Source organism: Rhineura floridana, chromosome 13, assembly GCF_030035675.1.
Source record: "Rhineura floridana isolate rRhiFlo1 chromosome 13, rRhiFlo1.hap2, whole genome shotgun sequence".
NCBI classification, from domain to species: domain Eukaryota; kingdom Metazoa; phylum Chordata; class Lepidosauria; order Squamata; family Rhineuridae; genus Rhineura; species Rhineura floridana.
This window is the reverse complement of record NC_084492.1, coordinates 20712540-20737579: the sequence shown is the minus strand read 5'-3', so window position 1 is coordinate 20737579 and position 25040 is coordinate 20712540. Positions and strand designations below refer to the sequence as shown.

Sequence of the window (25040 nt, the reverse complement as noted above, 5' to 3'; positions counted from 1 at the left end):
AAAGGTTCATATTGGGAAGGTTTTCAAAACACTGCCCCTCTTCAACAGACCAGGAAAATTTAAACTTGTTTGATTCCTGCACACAAGAGGAAAAAACCTGAAAGCTATATACTTACTCAATTTATGAGACTTTCAGATAAACAGAAACAAACAACTATTTTCCGGAATTGCAATGGGTCTAGGCACTGCCTGGAGGTCAACAAATTACAACCCTGACTTCACTTATTGGCTACAAACCTGAAAGGGCGGGGTTAGAGCAGCTACAAGCTGATTTAACAGAAGCTGTGGGGAGGTGATGTTTTGGTGTATGACTTGTGAACCAGACCACCCAGAAACTTAATTAAAAAAAAAAGAAAGCTGAGAATCCAGAGATTAAGGTGACTCACCCAGAGAGGACCCACAAAATCCAGAGTCTCCAGGTGAAACCAGACACCTGGCAACCCTATCCAGGACAGACAAAAGAAAGTACTTCTTCAAACAGCACATGGTCAAATGCTCCACAGGAGGCAGTGATGGCCACCAATTTCGATGGCTTTAAAAGATTAGACAAATTCATGGAGGAAAATGCTATCAGTGGCTACTAGCCATGATGGCTGTGCCCTGCCACCATAGGTAGTATGCTTCCAAATACCAGTTGCTGGAAACTGTAGGAGGGGAGAGTGGTGTTGCATACCGGTCCTGCTTATGGGCTTCCAGTGGAAATCTGGTTGGCCACTGTTAGCATAGGCTGCTGGACTAGATGGACCATCGGCCTGATCCAGCAGACTCCTCTCATGTTTCTATGGACACTGCGAAAAGACGTGCTGCGCATAAAGTCCACCACTGATACTACAACAAACAGCAACCCGTAATTGCTGCAATAGCAGCAGATCCAACTTCCATTCACCACCGCGCAGCGAGAGGAGGGAAAAGGATGAAACCGTCGAAAAGACTCGGTAAAGAACCTGGCTGCGCAAGCGCGTTAGCGACGCTGTGCATTCGGGCGCCCCTTTCAGGGAGGCTTGGGGAAGTGCAGGGGGAGACAGCCGTCCTCCGTTCGGCGAGCGAGCATCATGGCGGCGGCTGTACAGCAGCAGCAGGGCAGAGTCAGCATGAAGGAGCAGCGCTATGACCGGCAGCTCAGGTCGGCCTGGAGGGCGAGGGGAACGAGGGCTAGGTGCGAGCCGGGGAAAAATGGCTTGTCTTGCTTCGTCAGTGTTATCTGGGCTGGATGAGGAGGCGGTTTGGGGGCAGGGAGTAGGCGGGAGAGGCTCTGTCAGGGCAGGGTCCTTCCTTAGCTCTTGCCAAGTGGCGTCCCACGACTCCCACTCTCGCCCCTCGTTTTCTCTTGGGACCTTCCTCGACAGCACCCAGGAGAGCCCCCCTCCGTCTCCACGCAAGGCCTCTCTGGGCAAGAGTTAAGAAGCTCTGTTGGCTAAGCGTTTGGCTTCAAAACAAGCAAAGCGTGAAACTTATTTTTTTAAAACCATCCGAACAAAAACAAATGGTTTTACAAAGCCAAGGTGATTATAGTGGTTAGAGTGGCGGTCTAAGGCCTGTAAAGACCCAGGTTCAAATCTCCAGTTTGTAATGTAGGTCACTGGGTGATCTTGGGCTTCTTAGGCTGGGCAGGAGCAAGTCACCCGGCATCTAGCAGAGATCTCTCTCCTTCAGATGCCAGGTGTGTAGCTCAGGGACTCGCTTCACTTTTAACAAAAAATTAGTATAGGTGTGTTTTTTGTATTCTTCCTAGAGATGGCCAGGCATCCCCTGACCCAAAGGAGCACTTGACTCGGTATGCAGGTTCAACGTGCCCTGTAGGTCCTACCTCACAGGTTTGTTGTGAGGATAGCATGGGATGGGGAGGACCTGTCTAGATCACCCTGAGTTCCTTGAAGAAAGGATGGGATATAAATATAGTAGCTGTACATAAGAACATAAGAAGAGCCATGCTGGATCAGGCCAGTGATCTAGTCCAGCATCCTGTTTTCACAATGGCGAACCAGATGCTCAGATGCAAGCAGGACCTGAGTGCAAGAGCACTCTCCCCTCCTGTAGTTTCCATCAACTGGTATTTGGAAGCATACTTACAATTAAGCAGTAGTCCTAGTAATAATTACTCTTTTTTGTAATGCTTATAAAGCTTCCAAAAATGTACAAGCAGTGTATAGATATTGCAGATATTTTCTGTGTATTCTGTTAGTAACAGATGAGTCTTTTCTCTTCTTCTGGCCGATTGTCAACAGTTTTATCAGTCTATCAAATGTGTATCTTGCCCTTCCTCTGAGGAGCTCAGGGCAGCATACCTGGTTCTCCAGTTAATCATCATCAGTCGTAACATCCTGGGAATTTGAGTCCAACAATATCTGGAGGGCCACAGGTTCCTCACTCCTGGTCTAACACATTAATCACTACACCAAAGTTGCTATCCTGTTCCATTTTCAAGACTGGCCTCTTCCCCTCACTTTTGTTTTATTTGTTTCATTTTCATTTTAAGGCCTTCATCTATAAATGTTTTGACACCTATCAAATAAAGCAATACTTAATGGTCATATTCTGCAACATTCATCAGCAATGCATCAATTTCAACTACATATCTCCCAAAATTTGAGTTTGAAATGCCAACTTGATGTCTGTGATTTTTGTGTTGTAGGTTATGGGGTGACCATGGACAAGAAGCTTTAGAATCTGCACATGTTTGTGTGATAAATGCAACCACCACAGGAACTGAGATCCTTAAAAACTTAGTTCTGCCAGGTATAAATAAAAACAAAGGTGCAACTTTTTAAAGTCTAAAACTGTAGTTTGGTGTAAGCACCATGTTTGATTGTGTCTTCAAGGTGTTGGATCATTTACAATTGTTGATGGGAATCAAGCCACTGGTGAAGATGTTGGAAACAGGTAATGTGCCTTTACAAACGTTTATGAATATGCTGCACAATAGTTAACTGAAAATGAAGTGTGTGTGTGGGGGAGGAGCTTGCAACCCTATAGGGGCACTCCTGATCTCCAGACTCTATGGTTAGAAGTTAGACAATGTTATGTCTGTACCAGGACTATTTCAAAAATATCCTTTCAAAAACTATCTTAATTATTCAGTGGGGCTCTGCAGAGCACACAGTCTCCCTGTGTGCAACACAAGTACAGAGACCCTGACTTTTCTGCTGCCTATGTCAGTACCGCTATACGTTTATTGGAGAAGCATTAATGCTCCTATTCTAAGAGTGTGATTTGCGTTGATATAAGATACTTGCTGCACGTTGAAGTTTGTTCACTACACATCCGACTTGCAGTTCAGCCTGTGTTCATGTCTCAGTGCCTTTTTGATCATACATTAAATGTAGGTTGAAGTGGAAGATGTATGAAATAATTATATACTTCAAATTGGGCTAAGTGATGCACAGCTCTGTGCAGCCTGTGTTCAAAGCACACCAGCTGTGTGAATTGGCTGCTATGTCACATTGATTTCTGTGGAACTGTGCATAACATTGGTGGGGAGCCTCTGGCCTATGGACCAAATTAGGTGTGGCGGAGAACCTAATTTACCCCATGAGACCATTTCCCCCGAAACATACTCTCCTGCCCCACTCTAGACGTCAGCTGTAAAGATGCAGCTGCAGAGAAACAACTGGGAGCCTTTAAGTGTGCTCCCAATTGTCCTTTGGCAAACTAGGCTTGCTATGAGTGCTGATAAGCTGATTGTGTTTATAGTAAGCCTTGCTGGGATTGGCGTGATCCTGTTCTCCACCCCGCTGTATAGGATTGCAGCCTGCCACTATCTCTGCTCCATTGTTTATAGTCCCATAATCACTTGAGTAAGTCTGTTATTAAAATGCTTTACAAGAACCCCAAGAGTCTTAGGGATGTTGGAGAAGGGGAAATATGGCCAGGATGTTTTCTTGGGTATATTCCATAAAGTAACATATTTATCTTCCAGTAATGTTTCATCAGATTAAAACTCTAAAATGAATGGTTGTTTTTTCTGCTTTTTAGTTTTTTTCTTCAAAGAAGCAATATTGGCCAGGTAAGGAAATATTAAATGTGCTTTATTAGGAGAGCAACTCCATAGAACGACAGATCCACCTGACGAAAAGTATCTATTTTCTCTTTCATACTAAAAGATTAACAGTGCAGTCTTATACATGTCTGCTTGGAAGTAGATCCCAGTGAGTTCAAAGGGACTTACTCCTAGGTAAGATTGGAGCACCAAGTGCGTATACGTCAGTAATATGGCTTTAATACAGATAAGCAGTTTGCAGATTATGTAAGAGCAAATCAGAGCCCTTGCAAAGCCATATAAATGCTTGGAAGTGCTTATTTGAATTGGTTCACTCAAAATTAAGATTTTCTCACCACACTCCCAGCCACTTGCAAGTCCTGGTCAGTATGTTCTACCCCTGCCTCTGTTATGCTAGTAAGTGAGGAAGTAGGGGCCACATCAAATTCAGTCATCCTCTTCTCTCTCCACCATCTTCCATCAGCAGCACACAGACTGTTCAGCACATAGGCCCTTTCGTGTTCCCTCCCAAACATTCCATGTCATCACTACAGATTAACCAATGTCTTGTGTTTTAAACTAACAGATAACTACCATCCTCAGGAGTTCACGTGTCATTCTCCCCTCTCCGCGCAGGTCCTCTTCTTTCTTTCTTTCTTTCTTTCTTTCTTTCTTTCTTTCTTTCTTTCTTTCTTTCTTTCTTTCTTTCTTTCTTTCTTTCTTTCTTTCTTTCTTTCTTTCTTTCTTTCTTTCTTTCTTTCTTAAGTTATTAATTTATTAATATACCGCCCTTCCTCCGAGTAGGAGCCTAGGGCGGCAAACAAAAGCACTAAAAAACTTTAAAACATAATAAAAACAGACTTTACAATATATTAAAACCAAACATCTTTAAAAGCATTTTTTTAAAAAAAAAGATCTTTTAAAAACATTATAAACATCTTTTAAAAAAAGGTTTAAAAACATACTAAAAAGCAATTGCAACACAGACGCAGACTGGGATAAGGTTTCAACTGAAAAGGCTTGTTGAAAGAGGAAGGTCTTCAGTAGGCGCCGAAAAGATAACACAGTTGGCGCCTGTCTAATATATTGAGCACAACGGACTGCCTGATAAGATGGTATCTGCAGGAGGCTCTCACCTGCAGAGTGCAGTGATCGACTGGTTATATAAGGGATAAGATGGCCTTTCAGCTATTCTGGTCCCAAGCTGTTTAGGGCTCTGTCTACCAAAACTAGAACCTTGAACTTGGCCCGGTAGCTATTAGGTAGCCAGTACAATTCTTTCAGCAGTGGGGTGACATGTTGGCTATACCCTGCCCCAGTGTGCAACCTTGCCTCATTTTGCACCAACTGCAGCTTCCGGACCAACCTCAAGGGTAGTCCCACATAGAGGGCATCACAGTAATCCAGCCTGGAGGTTACCAGTGCATGGACAATAGTGGTCAGACTATCCCGGTCCAGAAACGGGTGCAGCTGTCTTACCAGCTGAAGCTGGTAAAAGGCACTCCTAGTCACAGAGGTCACCTGGGCCTCTAGCAACAAAGATGAATCCAGGAGCACCCTCAGTCTACAGACCTGCTCTTTCAGAAGGAGTACGACCCCATCCAAAACAGGCAACTGTCCAATTATCTGAACTTGGGAACCACCAACCTACAGCATCTCTGTCTTGCTTGGATTCACACTTAGTTTATTGGCCCTCATCCAGCCCACCACCGAGTCCAGGCAGCGGTCCAGACCTCTTTCGATCCAGATGTTACAGAGAAATAGAGCTGGGTATTATCAGCGTACTGATGACTGCTCCCAAGGGCTTCATATAGATGTTAAAAAGCATGGGGGACAAGATGGTACCCTGTGGCACCCCACAGCACAACTGCCAGGGGACCGAGACAATCACCCAATGCTATTCTCAGAAAACAACCCTGGAGAATGGATTGGAACCAATATAAAACAGGGCCTCCAATATCCATCTCATCAAGTCGGCCCAGAAGGACACCATGGTCAATGGTATCAAAAGCTGCTGAGAGATCAAGTAAGAGTAACAGTATCCCCCTGGCTTCTCCCAATAAAGGTCATCCATCAGGGTGACCAGTCATATGTTGTCATGAGATTGGGAATTAGACCTTGTTCTGTGCATGTCGACTTAGAAGTAAATTCCACCATAATAAGTGGAATTTATTCCCAGGTAACTGCATAGGGTTGGAGCCGTGCCAGTCTAATCTGTCTTACTATTTTTAAACAGAACCGAGCCCAGTGTACCACAGAACTATTACAAGAATTGAATAATGATGTCTCAGGAAATTTTGTGGAAGAGGTTTGTACCAAATATTCTGGCGTGTTAGCAATTTGAAAAGTGTAAAAGAGTAGGTTGCACTTGCACATAACCTATAATAGTGACATCTAGCTAGAGAATTGCAAGTGAGAGAAAATGTTAACCAAGCCTGCTGTGTTGTAGCATTCTTCTCCATCGCTCTGTGACATCATTGCATCATGTTGCGGGAAAGCCCTATGTCAAAAGGCATTGTCCCCCCTTTAAATAGTGAATCCCATTCGTGTTGTATGAATTGATATCACAAGGGAGCATGGATTTACTGCAAAAGCAGGCTGAACTTGGCAGTTGTTAAGGCAGCTTTAAAGGGTGGGGTGTGTGTATGTATGTGACAATAAGCCTTGGCAAAAATGCATTATACAGTCATCTATGTTCTGTGCAGTGTGAATGAGGTAATTGCCATGTTTATGTGGTGCTGCCTTACATGGCTGAAGAGGCTTCAGTCTCACCTTGCAGGTGCTATTTTAAATTGTATTTGTTTTTAGTTATTGTAAACTGCCCAGAGAGCTTCGGCTATGGGGCGGTATAAAAGTTAAATAAATAAATATGCCAGTTTGAAGGCAAGGAACTGAAAATTCAAGGGGTTCATTTGTCCATATTTATAGATGCCATTTAGAAAAAATATTAAATTAACATTAGCTCTACAGTTGTACGCATATTAAAAGTAAGTTTGCAATTTGTGAAGAGGTGCATTTTGCCCAATAAATAAGATGAATGTTAAATGTTTAATACTTCTTCATGTATTGCATTATGATCCAATATATATGTGTCTTTTGTATTTTCTTAAGAATCCAGATAAACTTCTAGACAACGACCCTTCATTTTTCTGTCGGTTTAATGTAGTGATTGCAACTCAACTCCCAGAGAGGTAAGCAAGAATCAAATTGATATTATCATTGTCTTCATGTTATACACAAATACTGTTCAGGCTTTTTCAGTAGCTGTGTAATTTACATGGGAAAGGTAGTGTTTTGTTTTTAATACTTATTTATTTATTTATATTATTTGATTTATATCCCGCCCTTCCTTCCAGCAGGAGCCCAGGGTGGCACTTAAAGTTTAAAAACCAATCAATTTCCCTTATGCTTGACTACAACTCCATTTACACAAGCCGTGCTTTTCTCTACCTGTTGCCGTTCTGTTGAAACCAAGAAAAATGTACCATCAGCTGGGAAATTCACTAGATAAGGGCCAAACTGGATGTTCTGGAAACCTGAGTTGCCAAGGCACTGCAAAGGGATAGGACTAGAAATTGTTTCCTTGCAGCTTTTCTTCCTAGCTGCTTCTCCACACCTGATCCAGAAAAGGTGTGTCTGAGAACAAAGTGGGGGTTGCAGAGGAAAAGTACATAAATGCCTTCCACCCCTTAATTGCTTTGTAGCAATAAAAGCTGCAATCTGGTTTCCCAGTACTGCATTTGCTGCTAAATGCTTTGTTGGCCCTAAGGCGATCTTCTGTTAAGTTCTGTTTCTCCACACACGACTTCCCATTTTAAGCTGTGACAATAAAATGTGTTAACCTCACATTCCTCTTAAAGGAATTCTCTGCTTGATTTGTGACCTGCATTCAGTTAATGAAAGACTTCAGTTATCTCTATACTCTGATAATATATTTTTTAAAAGTCCAATGATTTAAGATACATCATTCGAGGTGCTGCTTAAAATTCACTTTTGTGATTGCTTAACTTTGTATTGTCATATTCAACAGAAATATAGGCTGTGTACTGCGTTTAAGAAAGATTCCTGGTTTGCAGTAGAGCAGTCCTAGGTGTGTTTATGCAGAACTAAGTCCCACAATGAGATTTATTCCTCAGTAAGTGTGTTAAGAATATAATTGTAAGGACTAATTGGTTGGGTTGAAAGGTGCCCTCTGCATGCAGAAAGAGAAGTGAAACTCAGTCCAAAAATGTTCTTCTGTTTTCATAAAAGCTTTATGGAAGAAAGAGAGTTGCTTGTAGAACCTATGTATTATGGTTTTGTGCAAGCAGTTGCATAAAAGTGCTAATGGAGATATATTTGTTCTCTTGATCCGATTCCATTTCTTAAATGTTTTTCAGTACATTACTCCGGCTAGCTGAAGTTCTTTGGAATTACAACATTCCACTTTTGGTTTGTAGAACTTATGGATTAATAGGATACATGAGAATAATTATTAAAGAACATCTAGGTAAGAGATTTATTTAGCAATTAAAAGTTTCTCCTATACATTGTTCCAATGGCCAACATCGTTCTCTCCAGATATTGTTGGTTTCCAACTTGTATCAGTGAAGCCAGCATGGCCAGTGGTCAGGGGTGGTGGAAGTTGCAGTCCAACAACATCTGGAGGGTACCATGTTGGCTACTCATGCCTTATACCTACACATGCCATCTTTTAAAATGTTACTGTTGAAGATGCTTCTTCCAGTCATGACATGGCTGTGTTTGTTGAGACGCTTTGGTGTGTTTGATAGCGATTGTATATATGAGAAAAAAAAATCTTTAGAAATTGATATGACTATAAAGGTAATTTGTAGGTTACAAAATAAGATATATAGGAATGTGTTCAGCTAAGTCATACTCACAGTAGACCCACTGAAATTAATAAACCTAAGTTAGTTGTGTCATCAAGTTAAGTGGGTCTATTCTGAGTAGGACTAACATTGGATACCACCCCAAATCCAGTACCAAACTGAATCTGACTTTTTCTCATTGTATGCCATTTTTCCAGTGGGGAAGGGATGTACTTCAATGGTAGAGCATCTGTCTTGCATGCAGAAGGTCTGAGGTTCAAGCCCCAGGTAGGGCTGGGAGAGACCCCTGTTTGAATGTTGCCTACCAGTGTAAGTGCTGAACTAGATGGACCATTGTTTTGATTCAGTATAAGGCAGCTTCCTGTGTTCTAGTGATCTTGTTCTGTATGGGTTATCACTTCAGGGCATGATGGTAAATAGCATGCATAGCTGTATATGTCATCTTCAACTTTTCTTTCAAACTGAAATGTTGTTTAATATTTTGATAGTTGTGGAATCTCACCCAGACAACGCATTAGATGATTTGAGATTGGACAATCCTTTTCCAGAACTGAGAGAGCATGTTCAGTCTTACAGTTTGGATCAAATGGAGAAAAAGGTTTGTACAAGATTTGCATTCTGCTTATCAATATGTACACGTTTTAGAGGCAATCCACAAAATTATTGTAGAAACTGGATTACAGGCTGCAACTAATACTTACAAAAGACTCTCTTTAAAAATAGGGGTTGTGTATGAGACTTTCAATAGGTTCCCCTGTTATAGTTTCTGATTTTATTTTGTTTATAGATTTAATACTGCTGATGTAGAAATCCATGAGATAAGCAGCATGAGGTCCATTTGCTCAACAAAAAATTTACTGGGCTGTATTCTGTAAAGTCCTACTCCTCATTGAAATTAAAGAATCTAAGTTAGTCATGTACATTAACTTCAGTGGGTCTACTCTGAGTAGGACTAGCATTGAGTACCACCCACTGAGCATACTTTTTGAACCAGATTGTTTGTCACAGGTTTGCCTTCTCTGCACTTACAACATAATCTTGTTGTAAAACCACAACTAGCCCAAGAAGGACTGAATAACTCAAAAGTAACTAAATTATTTGATTTTTTTGGGGGGGGGGGAACACCTTTATGGCTGCACTTAAATACTGTTAGGATATCAAAACTGAGCAAAACTTTGTCTATTCAGCACTAATGGGTAATTTGCAAAGTAACCTGTAAATTAAAAATGAGGAAGTTGTGTAGATCCTTCAGATATGTCACACAAAGAATTAAGCTGTAAATATGTTATGGCAACTGTTTATTGAAGGCAATTCAGTTCATCTGCCTATCTTTGTTGAACTCTGAATTTTTGTGGTGAATTGAGGTATGTATTCAGTTCAACAGCTTCCCCTGTTCAGAGTTGTATCTATCTGCTTAAAAAATTATAATTTTCCATTTGCAGGAACACAGCCACATTCCATGGATTGTGATCGTATCCAAGTATCTAGAAAAATGGCATAATGAGGTGCGTAGCTACATGATAATATTCTAATAGCACTTTGTGCTCAGAACTGTGGAAATTAAATTTCCCTCCAAAGGTGCTTACGTGCTATTACATGTTTTGGGACAGGCTGCAATCTTGTGCATGGTTGGCTACTTAAATCATATTGACCAACTGAATTTAATCAGCCAAACTGTATGTAGGATTGCAGCTAAAAATTAATCCATTTGAGTGCTATACAGAGACTTTTATTTTCAACAAAACCTGGGGCCCAATCCAGTTATGTATAGTATGGGTGAAACACCTGTGTCTGGATCCCCACGAGATTTAGTAGAGCCCCATTTTCTCTTCCCCCCCAAAACTGAACACATAAGCTCATGTGCAGGCAGTTCTTGCAGGCAGTTGAAAGTCTGTATGCACCTCCCATAACCCTGTTCAGACCCTGTTTTTTATACCTTGCAAGTTACTTGTGATCCAAGTTCACCCGTGTTCATGTGTATGGATACAGAAAGCAGGGCTTAGCTGATCCTTGTAGGACTCCTCTATACCTGGGCAGTGCACCAATGTGTACCAGCTGTATTGGACCTTTATATTAAGTGCACTTGTTTTGATTTTTCTTTTTTTAAAAATATGACACCCTGCTGCTACTTTTTACTTGATATTGGTGATTGTTTTTTATGTAAAGCTTATATGATCACTTCATTAAAATAAAACATGTATGTCTAGCTAGCTTATGTTTGGTTACATAAAGTCTGAAATACATGAAAATTAGCTTTCCAAACAACAATTTCTGTTATATTCTGGAACACAGATGCATAGCCAATACTTCCTTGCTGGTTGGGCAGCTCTATTCAACTAGCTTTTCATATTTTTGCATAGTTCAAATATATAACTTTTCTATTTAGAACAGTGGACAGATACCGAAGAACTACAAAGAAAAGGAAGCCTTCAGAGAGATGATTAGGCAAGGTAATGTCGAGCAAGAGCTTCTTACAGTATACCAAAGGTGCAGGGTATTGGCACAGGAAGTGGATTGGAGTGGGAAAGACCAACCCAAATGTTTGCATTTTTACAAATTTGCAGGGCAGTACAATATCTCAGAGAGGAGGTCAGGTCTCCTGCTCCCCTGGTACATTCACTATAGCTGCCCAATTTTCCTGCTTTTTAGATAGAAATATCTGTTGGCTATAGGTACATTCTTAAACCGCACTTTTTTGCCTATTAGTGAATAAATAAAAATAAATCCTCGTTTAGAACAGTGATTAGTTTCTAAAGCAAGCCAACTTCAAAATAACGGATTATGAAACTGGCTTGTTCAAATAACCATTGTTTTTAAGTCTGGATACATGTAACGTACATAGCACTAAGCTAAGATTTTTGAAAGCAAAACTAAACAGAAGTCTTCCTCCCAGCCATGTGGGATGGGGGTGGAGGTGCATCACCTAGAGGCTTCACACAGGCTTGTGGAAGTTCATCAATGTAGCACTAGACTAAACCATGGTTTAGTAGTACCTGCAAATATAGCAATTGTTTTTATCTTGAGATTTGTTGTGCTTAAGAATACTTGTAAAATATACAAACCTGACACATTGCCATGAATTTTAAGGAGATGAAGAATCAGAAAGAATACTCCGTTTTAAAGTCCTGTTCTTTCTATTATTAATTTATTAGGGATCTTAAAAAATGAAAATGGAGGCCTGGAAGATGAAGAAAACTTTGAAGAAGCTATTAAAAATGTGAATACAGCTGTAATTGCTACTAAGGTGAAATAAAATTCCTCCCAGATATTCTAGCTGCGTAAGTACTGAATACATTGTTGGAAAATTTGCCTAAATGTGTTTTTCCCTCATTAGATACCAGGTTCTATTGAAGACATTTTCAATGATGATCGTTGTATCAATCTTTCTCAGCAGGTAATAAATGCAAACAGCTTGAGGCCCAATATTGTGCTTATCTAAATAAAAAAGTCCATTTAATATTTTTGTTTACTCTTAGACTCCACCCTTTTGGATTTTGACTCGAGCTGTGAAGGAATTTGTGGCAAAGGAGGGTCATGGAAATTTACCTGTCAGGGGCACGATTCCAGATATGATAGCAGATTCTGGTAAATTTATCAAACTGCAAAATATGTAAGTATTGTCTGTTTTACCTTTATATTACATTGTTGAATGATAACACCCACCCACCTCAAAATAACCATGCTGTCTGTATTTCATGCAAGTGACTTTGTTAGTTGCCTGTTTGAGGGGTTCCTTTCACTTCAAGATGACTGTGACCATAAACTTGTGAATCCCGATAACACTAAGTGTCAAATCATTTTTTAAAACCTGGACTTTAACTGATTAGTCTAAATAGAAAATATACTTCCGCCTTTTCCTATTGTACAAAATGAATTTATTTTTTATATGTACACTCTGCCTTCTCATGAAAATGTGCAGCAATAGAAATACAGAATCATCATAACAAGTAAGAATATGACAATAAAACAACAAATAAGCAATAGCTTGAGCAGATTGAGACAAATGAAGCTTCTTGCATTATTCTCTTCTGCTTCCATATGCAAATTTGAAGTTTTGGCAAAGTTACAGTTTGTTAAATCATTTGTACCTTGGATTAAGTATCCTAGTGCTATATGTGGCTAACTGCACAAAATATTTATGCAGTCTGGTTAGGATCCTTGTACATAGGACTTTTGCTGGAGCATTCTGAGCTGGCATACTTAAATGGCCTTGGACCAATGTACCTGATGGACTGCTTAGCCTATATGTACCTGCCTGTGATTTAAGATCAGCTGCCTCTGGTCTCCTCTGTGTGCCTGGAATGAAGGATGTCAGACTGGCAGGCATGCGGAAGAGAGCCTTTTCAGCCATGGTCCCCAAGCTCTGGACTAATCCCAAGAAGCCTGCTTTGCTCCCTCCCTGATGACATTCTGGAGATTTTTGAAAACCATCCTGTTCCGGAGAGCCTAAAGGCTGAGTGTGGAACTGATTTTATTTCTCCCCCTTTTACTTTAACCTCTTTAGTCCCCTTTTAATATCACTCCCCTACATTTCTTAACTGTATTTTTATCTATTTTAATGTTTTTTGTGTTTTTATTGTGTATTATTTTATTGTGAACTTCCCTGAGTGACCAATTTTAGGGTAGAAGGGTGGGATAGAAATATTTTAAAAAATTAAATAATAAAAATAAATACCTGATGGGACTGTAATCCAATTAGACTTGCAGTATTAGCCTGGGCGGCGCAACCATTCGAGACGGTATAGCAGCTGTAGTGAAGCACATACACAGTTGAATGTTTTTTGTTTTTATGATCTCTAGCATTTCCTTCTTCAGACCTTAATAAAAAAGAACAAAAAGTGTGTATTTTTGTCCCATCGTTTTTCAGGGCAAACTAATTGCCAAGGCATCATTACCTGTAGAGCACTTATAGTGCAGCAGTGCTCAATTATATGTTCCACTCTTCAATGGAACATAAGTGCACATAGGACTGCAGCCTTAGAATACTGCTGTTTCTACTAACTACTTACTCAGAACAATGTCTGCTCCCTTAACCATGTTCAGGTTGCTGATAGCATGAATTTAAGCAGATGACAGTATTGGTAGGATAATTTCTCACATTCCTGTATTGTATACAGAGATTCCTACTTTATACATGTTTTTGTATGCAAGTGATTAACTTTTAAGTGTAAGCTTTGATACAAATGGATGTCAGGAAGTCAGTACATTTGCCTTCGTTTCAGTTGTCACTATCTATAACATGAATATCAATGTAGACAAAGCCTACAGATACTTAGAATCTGTCTTATTGAAGTTTTTCTTTTTGCCCTTTTTTAGATATCGTGACAAAGCTAAGAAAGATGCTGAAGCTGTGTCTAATTATGCTGCAAAGCTGTTACAGTCAATAGGCAAGGTGAGCGAATAATTATATTTTCTGCTTTCTCTTAACATTTTAAATATTTTTTTAAATGGTAAATTCACATCTTGTGTTGGGGATGGAATTTTTACTAAAAAGCATCACTTCTCATAATTTTGCTTGTATCTCTGAATTAGTATAATTGGGGTTGGGATGAATCATATCTTGACAGCCACACATTCCTTGCCTTACATAAAAAAGGTTATGACTAAGTACTAGGTTAAGGAAGGAACAAGTAGAACTTAGAGCTGGAAAAGGTTCAAAAAAGGGCAACGAAGATAATCAAGGGAATGGAGTGCCTCCCCTGTAAGGAAAGGTTGCAGCATTTGGGGCTCTTTAGTTCAGAGAAAAGGCGAGTAAGAGTTGATATGATAGAAGTTTATAAAATTACACATGGCATGGAGAGAGTGGATAGAGAGATGTTTTTCTTCCTCGTAACGTCAGAACTTGTGGATATTTAATGAAATTCAATATTGGAAGATTGAGGATAGACAAAAGAAAGTACTTCTTCACAGCATGTAGTTAAGCTATGGAATATGCTCCCTCAAGAGGCAGTGATGGCCATCAGCTTGGATGGCTAGAGGATTAGACAAATTCATGGAGGATAGGGGTATCAAAGGCTACTAGCCACAATGGCTATGCTGTGCTTCCAGTTGGAGTTCGTATGTTTCTGAATACCAGTTGCTGGAAACTGCAGGAGGGGAGAGCACTCCTGTGCTTAAGTCCTGCTTGTGGGTTTCCCGCAGGCATCTGGTTGGCTTCTGTGAAAACAGGATGCTGGACTAGATGGGCCATTGGCCTGATCCAGTAGGGTCTTTGTGTGTTCTTTTGGAAAGAAGAAAAAAGCAGGACCCATGAAAATTAAAGGAAGAGCCTAATTCCTAGGAGGCATCCAGTAAACTGCAAGTTAATTACCCCCACAGCCCCAGGACATTCACGGTCACATGGTACCAAAATGATTGCATCTGCCAGTTCCTCAGTCTCTGCCTCTTAATTCCTTTCCTACCTTGCCTTGGGACAGAGTACATTCAAACTCCTGCTTCTCATTCCTTCATAATTTTTTGTTCTTCCCTGATCAGGCTTAGTTTAGGCAAGTCACACTGTTCACTAGATACCTTCTGTATGCAATCCTTGGGAATTGAATGCTAACTACTTACCATGAACATTCTTTCTAAGGGTGTGTAAGTGGCATTCAGTTCCACCCTATGCAGGTGATGGGCTTAACCTCCAGCATATGGTTTGTGCCATGTTGGTTCAGAGGGATTACCTGCACTTGTTTCTCTTTTTAGGCTGTCTTGGCTTTGTTTGCCCATGCTTGTATCCTGCTCTGTCTCTGATGCAGTTGGAACGAAGTTCCAGGAGCTGGCCAGTGCAATAGTTTTGGTACCATGTGACCCTGCCTGTCTTAGAGCAGTAGCGGTATTAACCCATTATTTATTGAATGCCTGGAGCACCCCCCACTCCCCTGAAATACTGCTCACAGTAAGTACAGGGAAGGACTGTAGTTCAGTGGTAGAGTATTTGTTTTTGCATGTAAAAGGTTCTAGGTTCAATACCTGGCAACTTCAGGTAAGGCAGAGAGAGAATGCTGTCTGAACTCATAGAAATCTGCTGTCAGACAGTTTAAATGATACTGAGCTCATTGGACCAATGCTCTTACTTGGTATAAGGCAGTTCCCTATGTTCTTAAGTAACCAACATTCTGCTCTTTCCCCCCTTGTAATCCTTTCAGTGGGAAGGGGACAGGTTGTTGAACTACTTCAATCTAGAATTAGTCCACAATTGAGGCCAATTATAGTCGTCGTCTTCAATTCCTTTCCAGGTTTCTCTGTTCATCTTATTTCTGTAATGTACATTTCTTTCCTATGACCTTTTTTCCTGTGTGACATTGGAACAGCTCAGTGGATGAAGCTTCACCTCTAGAAAACCATAAGCATATGATAATACATACTATTTTTTTTAAAAAAAGACATAAGAACATAAGAAGAGCCTGCTGGATCAGGCCAGTGGCCCATCTAGTCCAGCATCCTGTTCACACAGTGGCCAACCAGATACACGTAGGAAGCCCGTAAGCAGGACCTGAGTGCATTCTCCCCTCCTGTGGTTTCCAGCAACTGGTAGACAATAAAGATGTTTACACTAAAGCAGTAAATTTACAGTAAGCACACTTTCTTAAATGCCATCAGTCTTGCTGAATCAATGTGTATTCCTCAATTTTCTTGCCTCATTTGCTATGTATACTTATGACAATGCAAAATGAGGAGAAAGTGGCTGCTTAACAAGAGAATTGTATTTAGAATTCTACTTAAATGTGAATTCTATCATGTAATGGAAATTTTAAAAACAAATAATTGGCATGTTAAAATTACACTTTCTTTCACAGGCACCAGAATCCATTTCTCAGAAAGAATTAAAATTACTTTGTAAGTATTCATGTTTTTTCCTCTTGTGCTATTGTCTTTGTTTCTATATAACTACAGATTGTCAAGAATCTCCCAGAAAGTTTTCCTATGTTCGACTAGATGTTTATAATAATAATAATAAATAATAAATTTTATTTGTTGGTCGCCTATCTGTCCAGGTTAGTGGACACTCTAGGCGACTTACAATAATAGAAAGCAGTACATAATACAAAATAAAATACAAGCAAACACAATCATAATCAATTTAAAACCAATTTCTATTTAAAACCTTATAAAATTAATCCTCCCCAATCCCATAGGCCCGCCTGAATAGCCAGGTTTTTAAGGCTTGGCGAAAACCCATCAGGGAGGGAGCATGTCGGAGATCAACAGGAAGGGAATTCCAGAGGGTGGGGGCCACAATTGAAAATGCCCTCTCTCTGGTCCGCACCAGCCTAGCTGTTTTAACCGGTGGGACCGAGAGAAGGTCTTGTGAGGCTGATCTTGTCAGGCGGCATAATTGGTGATTCTGTAGGCGCTCCTTCAGATAGACTGGGCCGAAACCGTATAGGGTTTTAAAGGTCAGCACCAACACCTTGAATTGGGCCCGGTAAACAACTGGTAACCAGTGAAGATCTATTAACACTGGCGTGATATGGTCACGGCGACGGCTGTGCTTAATCAAGTGTGCCGCCGCATTCTGTACCAGCTGTAACTTCCGGACCGTGTTCAAGGGTAACCCCACGTAGAGCACATTACAGTAGTCTAAGCGAGAGGAGACCAGGGCATGTATCACCCGTGGGAGCAGATGAACAGGAAGGTAGGGTCGCAGCCTCCGTATCAGATGTAACTGATACCAAGCTGCCCGACTCACCGCTGAGACCTGAGCCTCCATGGACAGCCTGGAGTCAAGAATGACCTCGAGGCTGCGGACCTGGTCCTTCAGGGGTAATCTCACCCCATTAAGCATCAGGTCCGTAATACCCAGCCTCCCTCTGTCTCCCACAAGCAACACCTCGGTCTTGTCGGGATTCAGCTTCAGCCTGTTCTCTCCCATCCATCCACTTACGGATTCCAGGCACTTGGACATGGTATCCACAGCCAACTCTGGTGAGGACTTAAATGAGAGATAGAGCTGAGTGTCATCCGCATATTGGTGACACTTCAGCCCCAAACTCCTGATGATGGCCCCCAGCGGTTTCACATAGATGTTAAACAGCATGGGAGAGAGGATAGAGCCCTGTGGCACCCCACAATTAAGAGGCCAAGGGTCTGATACCTCATCTCCCAAAGCTACCCGTTGGTGCCTATCTGAGAGATAGGAGTGGAACCACTGTAAAACAGTGCCCCCTATTCCTAATCCCCCTAGGCGATCCAACAGGATACCGTGGTCAACGGTATTGAAAGCCGCTGAGAGATCTAGGAGGACGAGGAAGGTATATTCTCCCCTATCCAACGCCCTCCTCATATCATCCACCAGAGCGACCAAGGCTGTTTCAGTTCCATGTCCAGTCCTGAAACCCGATTGGAATGGATCTAAATAATCCATTTCCTCCAAGTGCGTCTGTAACTGCCTGGCCACCACTCGCTCAATTACCTTGCCTAAGAATGGTAAATTAGAAACTGGGCGGAAGTTATTCAGCTCTTGGGGATCCAAGGAGGGTTTTTTTAAGATGGGCTTTATCACCGCCTCCTTGAGGGCTGATGGCATTGCACCCTCTTTCAAGGATGCATTTACCACTGCCGTGATCCCTTCGCTCAGTCTCTCTTTGCAACTCGTGACGAGCCACGAAGGGCAAGGATCAAGCAGACAGGTGGTTGGCTTCACAGTACTGAGCACCTTGTCCACTTCCTCAGAGGGAAGAGGCTGAAACCAATCCCATCGGACTGGAATGCAACTGGCCGACCCTGGCCTACTACCTGTATCCACGGCGAACAGAATCATGCTCTTCAGGCGCTCGATTTTACCTTTGCACATTGCTTTGCACATGTGTTGGTATCCCTGTCTATGGGCTTTTTCACATTCTATATGCATAGCTGAGGACAGCTGTGAGCATTGATACAGAACCTGTGGTGTCATTCTAGTGAATGGAGAAAAACTTTACTCACTTGAAACATCACATATCAGTGTTTCTCTGGAGCTTTAGGGCAGGATTGTTGCCTGTCTCTTCCTGGATAAGTGTTGTACAATAACAGATCCCACTCTGTTCAGACAGAAGTCCTGGAGAAAAGCTGTCGGATTGAGTGGTTCAGTTCTTTGTAGCTTATTTATGTGTGATGATTCTAACTTTTATAAAGTCAGTAGGAAAAAAACAGTGAATTTTTAATAAGTGCCATACATCATTCTCATTTAAAATGTTACCTTTCAAGGATCTAGTTTTTGTTCTTAAAAAGTGATATCCATGCATTAAGTGCTATTTTATATCATTCTTTCCCCAACCTGGGTATCCTCTGTTTAGGCACTAATTCAGCATTTCTTCGAGTAGTGCGGTGTAGGTCTCTTTCTGAAGAATATGGGTTGAATACTTCAAACAAGGATGAGATAAGTAAGGAGATCACTTAAATTTATCTACAGTAGTATTGTATTGTGTTTTCATCTGCAGACACTGATATGAAAATAATGACCTGAAAGGGGGCGTTTGTCATGCTGCTCCTTTCTTCATTTCTGCTGTAACACAGGAATGGAATCGGGGTGTTAGTTTCTGGGAAATCTGTGAGCCTCAAAGCAGCTTTGATCTTCATGTTTCTCATTATATATGGGATATATTAATTGTTCCTTCCTGTGTTACAGCAGTGATGAGGAAAGCAAAAGTGCCCTTTACTCTTGCTGTTCCTTATTTCTGTGTTATAGCCATACCGCACCTTGTTGAAAACCACTTTTAGGAATTATTTTGTTAGATCAGTATATTTTAGCAATTCATACTGAATTTAGCAGGGTATACTCCCAGGTGAAAACTTCAAGTGTCAGGCACATAATTATGCCTCTTGAGCACCTTTCCCAGAAAGTGGATATTAGCGACTGGGCAGTTGCTGTTCCAAACTTTCTGGGTCCATGAAGACCGATATTCTTCAAACATATTTATGTGTGTTGAGTGTAATTCATAAATTACGCTGAGATGTAATTGTGCAAAAAGGTAACTTCTAGGTTGGTTATTGGGTATTGGCATGGCTTATGACTGATGAGATGATTACTACAGATATTCAATATGACATTACAGAGATTAGTATTCTGACCACAGTAAAGTGCAGATGTCCCATGTGGAAGAAAAATTAGTCCCTAGAAGTTATGCAGTGGTTGGCATTATTAATGGTTGTGAAATACAAAGCAACTTGGACTCTATAGGGATGTTGCTTCAGCTACAGTTGTTTACAGTAGGGCCCTGCTTATACGGTGGGTTCTGTTCCGGACCCCCGCCGTAAAGCAGAAAACGCTGTAAAGCGGAACCCCATTGACTTTAATGGGCTGCGTCACGTGAAAATGATGTGAAAACGTCGCAAAACATCGCAAAAGGGGAAAAAAAACCTTTAAAATGGAAAACGAAAGCCGCCGTATCAGCGGAACGCCTTAAAGCGGAACGCTGTAAAGCGGGGCCCTACTGTACCTGATACAATGTGACATGTGAGCAATCTCAAAGTAGACTAGTAACAGGATTGCCACTTCTTAATACAGACAGTGAGAGCTACTCTTTAAGTCTCTGTTGAAACAGGAAATAAGATGGCTCCTGCTTCTCATTCCCTCCTATTGTCTGCCCCTCCCCTGCTTTGCACACTTGGGACCTGCTTTTTCTGTAGGGTACTCTCATACAAGGACCCTATTGGTCAACATACACTTATGTATGTATTAATCATTTTCATACTGCATGGCAGGTATACCGTCTGCCAAAGCAGTTTATAAAGTTTTTTTGGGGGGGGGATTTCCATTGCATTTTCTCTGATGCAAGCTGATCAGATTATCAGTGTGCTTAATCATAATCTGAAAATATATATGATTGATAGAGGAATGAGGTTGGGGGACAAAAACTGAAATGAACAATAGGTATTGTGGTTCCTTTATTCTCTGCTTTATCTAGGGATTTAAAGGACAGCATATGGGGTAAAAGGTAGCAGCACTAATTAGTGGCTAGAGAAAGGGGTGGGTCTGATTTAATTACTTCTAAACAATAATATTGTCTTACATTCCAGTGGCTAAAATTCTATTTTATCCATAAATGGAAAGTTTGGAATATTACTATAGGTTGGGGGGAAAGTGAAAATATATTTAAGTTCAGATGATTTTAGGATTTTTAAAAAAATTCTGAAATACTTTTCTTCATATTATTGTTACACAATTAACATTGCTTTTCTTTAGTTTCCCATATGGATAATCCTGATAGTGAGATGGTGTTGTACTTAATGTTAAGAGCTGTGGACAGATTCTTTAAACACCATGGTAGATATCCAGGTAAATTTGTTTTTTATATTGCTCAGTTTGCAACACAGTAGTCTGAACAAAAACCTCTTATTAAAATTTTGTTTTTTAGTATAACTGATAAATTAACCTTAATAATTCTCATTATTAATGGTTCATAAATGTATGGGTTAATTATATGAAAGATCAACCTTTTTATTCTTGAGGCATCTACCATTATTAATCTTCTGTATATTTGACAAATTACATTACAGTTGTTTTCTAAAAAGCTAGATTTTAAAAAAAAAAGTTTTGTTCTTTTGTCTTGCAAAATATATATCCAACTAAGTGAAATGTTAGTTCTATGTATTTTAAAAATCATTTTCAGGTGTCTATAATTACCAAGTGGAGGATGATATTGGAAAACTGAAATCTTGTCTCAATAGTTTTCTTCAGGAATATGGATTACCTGTAACAGTGAAAGATGATTATGTCCATGAATTGTAAGTGCTATATAAAATAAAAATACAGTTTTCCTTCATCTTTTTATGGTATAATAAATATTACGTTGTTGTTTTTCCTGTGTAGTTGCCGCTATGGAGCTGCTGAGCCACATACCATTGCAGCATTTTTGGGAGGTAAGAAATACTATTATTTTCACTGATCCTTACCAAGCTATAAAGTTATTGGCATGTGAATAGATTATTACAACTTTGGATTTTCTTTTTTTTATACCAGTGGAATTTTGGACACTTCAAAATGCATGCTACTAATAACTATTAATTTATGAATATTTTATGTGCATTTCAAGGTGGTTTACAAATATAACATAAAAATAGCTTAAACCTGTTTTAAAAACAGTACAAAACCCCCAAGAAAAGATTGACTTAAAAAAAACAGTACAAAATGAATACCTAATGAACACCAAGCTGGAGAAACTTGTTGGAAAGAAAAGGGTCTTCAGTCGTTTCTTGAAAATACAGTTTGTTTTACTAACATTTCATAGATTTGTTTCTGCAGTTGGAATACATAGCATGTAGAATTAGAGGTATGAGACATCACTACACTAATGTATCTGTCTTAGCCATGATAAAAACAAACCATTTCTAAAACTAAAATATTTCAATGTATACACATTATTTAGGTAACAAACATAATAGTTTGCAGTCTAGGTATTGTGTTTAAAAGAAATAAGCACGTAAAGCTGCCATATAGTTCAGACTGCTAATCCAACAAGACCAGTATAGTCAGCTCTGACTGACAACAGCTCTTCAAAGTCTCAGACAGAGGTCTTTTCCAGCACTTGAAATCCTTTTAACTGGAGGTGGTATGGTTTGAACTCGGACCCTTTGCACGCGAATCACCCAGGTGTTTCCTGATTCCTGCTGTTGATTGCACATATTACTGCCTATTATAAACTGTTTTAACGCGACTACAGATATTATTTAACAACGTTAATCATTTTTGCTATTTTTATGGTTGTACTCTTTTACATATAAAGCAGTATAAACATGTTTTAAAATACTAAGTGTGTCCTGTATGACTGAGCAAACTTGGCTCTGGAAATTGTTTGCTCTATCGTCAGATCACTAGCATAAAGCAGCAGCTGGAAAAAAAAGGGAAATAATCACCCTACCAACGTTGTATCAAGTTTGTTTATTTATTTATTAGATTTATATCCCGCCCTTCCTCCCAGTAGGAGCCCAGGGTGGCAAACAAAAACACTAAAAACAGTTATAAAGTTCTAACTTTGTTCCTCTCCCTCCCTCCTCCAATTCCCCTGCTCTTTTACAGGAACTGCTGCTCAGGAGGTTGTGAAAGTAATTACAAAACAATTTGTAATTTTTAATAACACCTACATTTACAATGGGATGTCACAGACCTCTGCAACATTCAAGCTGTAGGCTAAACACAGTACATTGTTGAAAACTGTTATTGCCTTTGGATTGCATTTTTAAGTATTGCTGGTATATTTGCTGCCAAACGTCTTTGTATTTTTTCATCATTAAAAGTTATTTTAATTTGTAATGAAGACTTATCTTGTATTTTAATAAGAGGCACTGGAATAAGTTGACTGTCATCACTGTTATCTAATATCATTTCAGATGTGAGCACTTTTTTTGGTTCTGTACTGTTGGGAGTGAGATTTAGCCTTTTACCCAGACCATTATCGTTAGTCTGCCCATATCACACAGAAAAGTGTTTAACATTTGTGTTAAGCACTTGTTTGAAGCAAATGCACCCCAAGGAGTACATGATACTATATTCAATGTAACCTCCTGTTTCTGAACAGCAACAAAAGGTTTTTTACAATGTAGACACACTAATGCACAACATACCTTTGACTATTATTAATTAATATATTAAATTAAGAAGATTGAAAGCACTCTGGAAGAGAATGGAAGTAATTCATGACACTTAGTGCATTCTTCCAGCTTACAAATAATATTAGAAACTGTTATCAGTGGTCTTATAGTTAGATTTGTATGAACAATTTATGAACTGCTGCTCCATTATTTATTGGAATTAGTGCAAAATTATTGTTGGTATCTATAATGTTGTTGGGAGAAAGTATTACATGTATTTTCTGGAATTAGTTGAAAAACATGTACTTGAAGATTGCTTGTACAGACCATACATGATTGTGTTGGCATTTGTTTTGGTTAATAGCAGGAGACTGCTTAAGAACTGGGTTTATCAGTTTTTTAAAAATCAAACTTGGTAGGTGTATGCTTTGTTAATTTGTAAAGGAAGAGGTGTCCTAGTTTAAGATTGTTGTGAACTGAGGGCTCCATGGGATCAAAGGCAGATTAAAAATAATAAACAGACCTGGATTTTAATTCTAGTGTGATGGAAGACTGCTTATTCTTCACTACCTAATTTGCAGGCACAGATGAAAACCAGGAAGTATGTGATGTGGGAGAATCCCTTCAATGTGTTTAGTGTCAATTTTGAAACTGCATTCTAGGAGGGGGGGCCAAAGCTCATGCATGTATCAATCACCAATGGTGTTATGACATGCTAGATGTATCAGCTATAGCTAATAGTGTTGTTGTGCCCTACTAAAGTAGGAGGAATTAAAAGTAGGTAAAATGAAATGCTTTCCGAATTCAGTACATTTTGATCATATTTTGGTTTTAATATTTACCATCTACTTGCATTTATTTCAGTTCTTTATGTGGATTGGGCATGTCATTGTTGCAGGAGTGGCTCCTTTGTATTCGGGTAATTTCACATACACATACTTATTTGATTTTCAAATAAATAAAAATGTGTGAAAATAGTCACTAAAGATTAAATTTCATGAATTCAGCTTTTTGGAACACTCCATCTCAAACACTGCTTTTGTAATGGCATTTTCATGCATTCATCTCCCAGTCAAGTGTGATCTATGTTTATGTGACACCTTTGTGTGCATGCATGCCCAAATACTAACTTTACACTGCACTTCTCATGGACAAAAGAATATGGCTGGAAACCACATTATTTCCTTACCAACTAGTAGACCTGAGAGTTGGATCTGAGGTGAAATGATTTGCATATTTACAACATTCATGTTACATCTGAAGTAATCCCCTTTCTGAAAAATGTATGAGATGAATTAGTGGTTTTACAATATTGAAAGATGTGTTGGTATGCTACCTTAGGCCAAAGTCTAGAGCTAGGCCTGAATTCTAACTTTGTGTTGCCCAATGTGTCTGAAAGCTCACAAGTAGGGCATGTACCTTATCTTGTTTGAAACGTATAAATATTAACTCTAATCAAGAGGAACACTAATCCTCAACAATATTGCCTTTTAAAAAAAATGGCACTAGCAAGCAAAATGAAGTATTTTGTTTCCATTCTGACATCTTGATCTTGATCTTAAACCTCAGCATTGTTGGTTTTAGGGACACTTTGCCAGGATGATAGTCCAAAACAGAGAGCTACCCTGGGACTTTAATCTCCAAAGACACGATGAGTATGGAATAAGTGGGGAGGAGGCAAAATAATGTATTTGAGTTTTTTGGATGAGGAGTGGGATAAAAATTGAATTAGACTGATAATG

At 39.7% G+C, this 25040-nt stretch overlaps 1 protein-coding gene across 2 annotated transcripts; it reads left to right on the top strand.

Moving 5' to 3' along the window:
* Positions 1-974: 974 nt before the first annotated feature.
* NAE1 (NEDD8 activating enzyme E1 subunit 1) lies at positions 975-24291 on the top strand. 2 transcript variants are annotated; one of them, XM_061593903.1, is made up of 20 exons: positions 975-1156; positions 2633-2736; positions 2820-2880; positions 3973-4003; positions 6213-6284; positions 7088-7167; positions 8356-8465; positions 9297-9406; positions 10251-10313; positions 11195-11258; positions 11961-12052; positions 12143-12202; positions 12285-12418; positions 14125-14200; positions 16587-16626; positions 19065-19151; positions 20954-21046; positions 21381-21495; positions 21581-21630; positions 22787-24291. In XM_061593903.1, the coding sequence occupies exons 1-20, from the start codon at positions 1053-1055 to the stop codon at positions 22894-22896; spliced, it is 1656 nt and encodes a 551-aa protein (XP_061449887.1). In that variant the 5' UTR covers positions 975-1052; the 3' UTR covers positions 22897-24291. The 2 variants fall into 2 exon arrangements, with proteins under 2 accessions (XP_061449887.1, XP_061449888.1); XM_061593904.1 differs by having other exon boundaries at positions 976-1123.
* Positions 24292-25040: the final 749 nt, after the last annotated feature.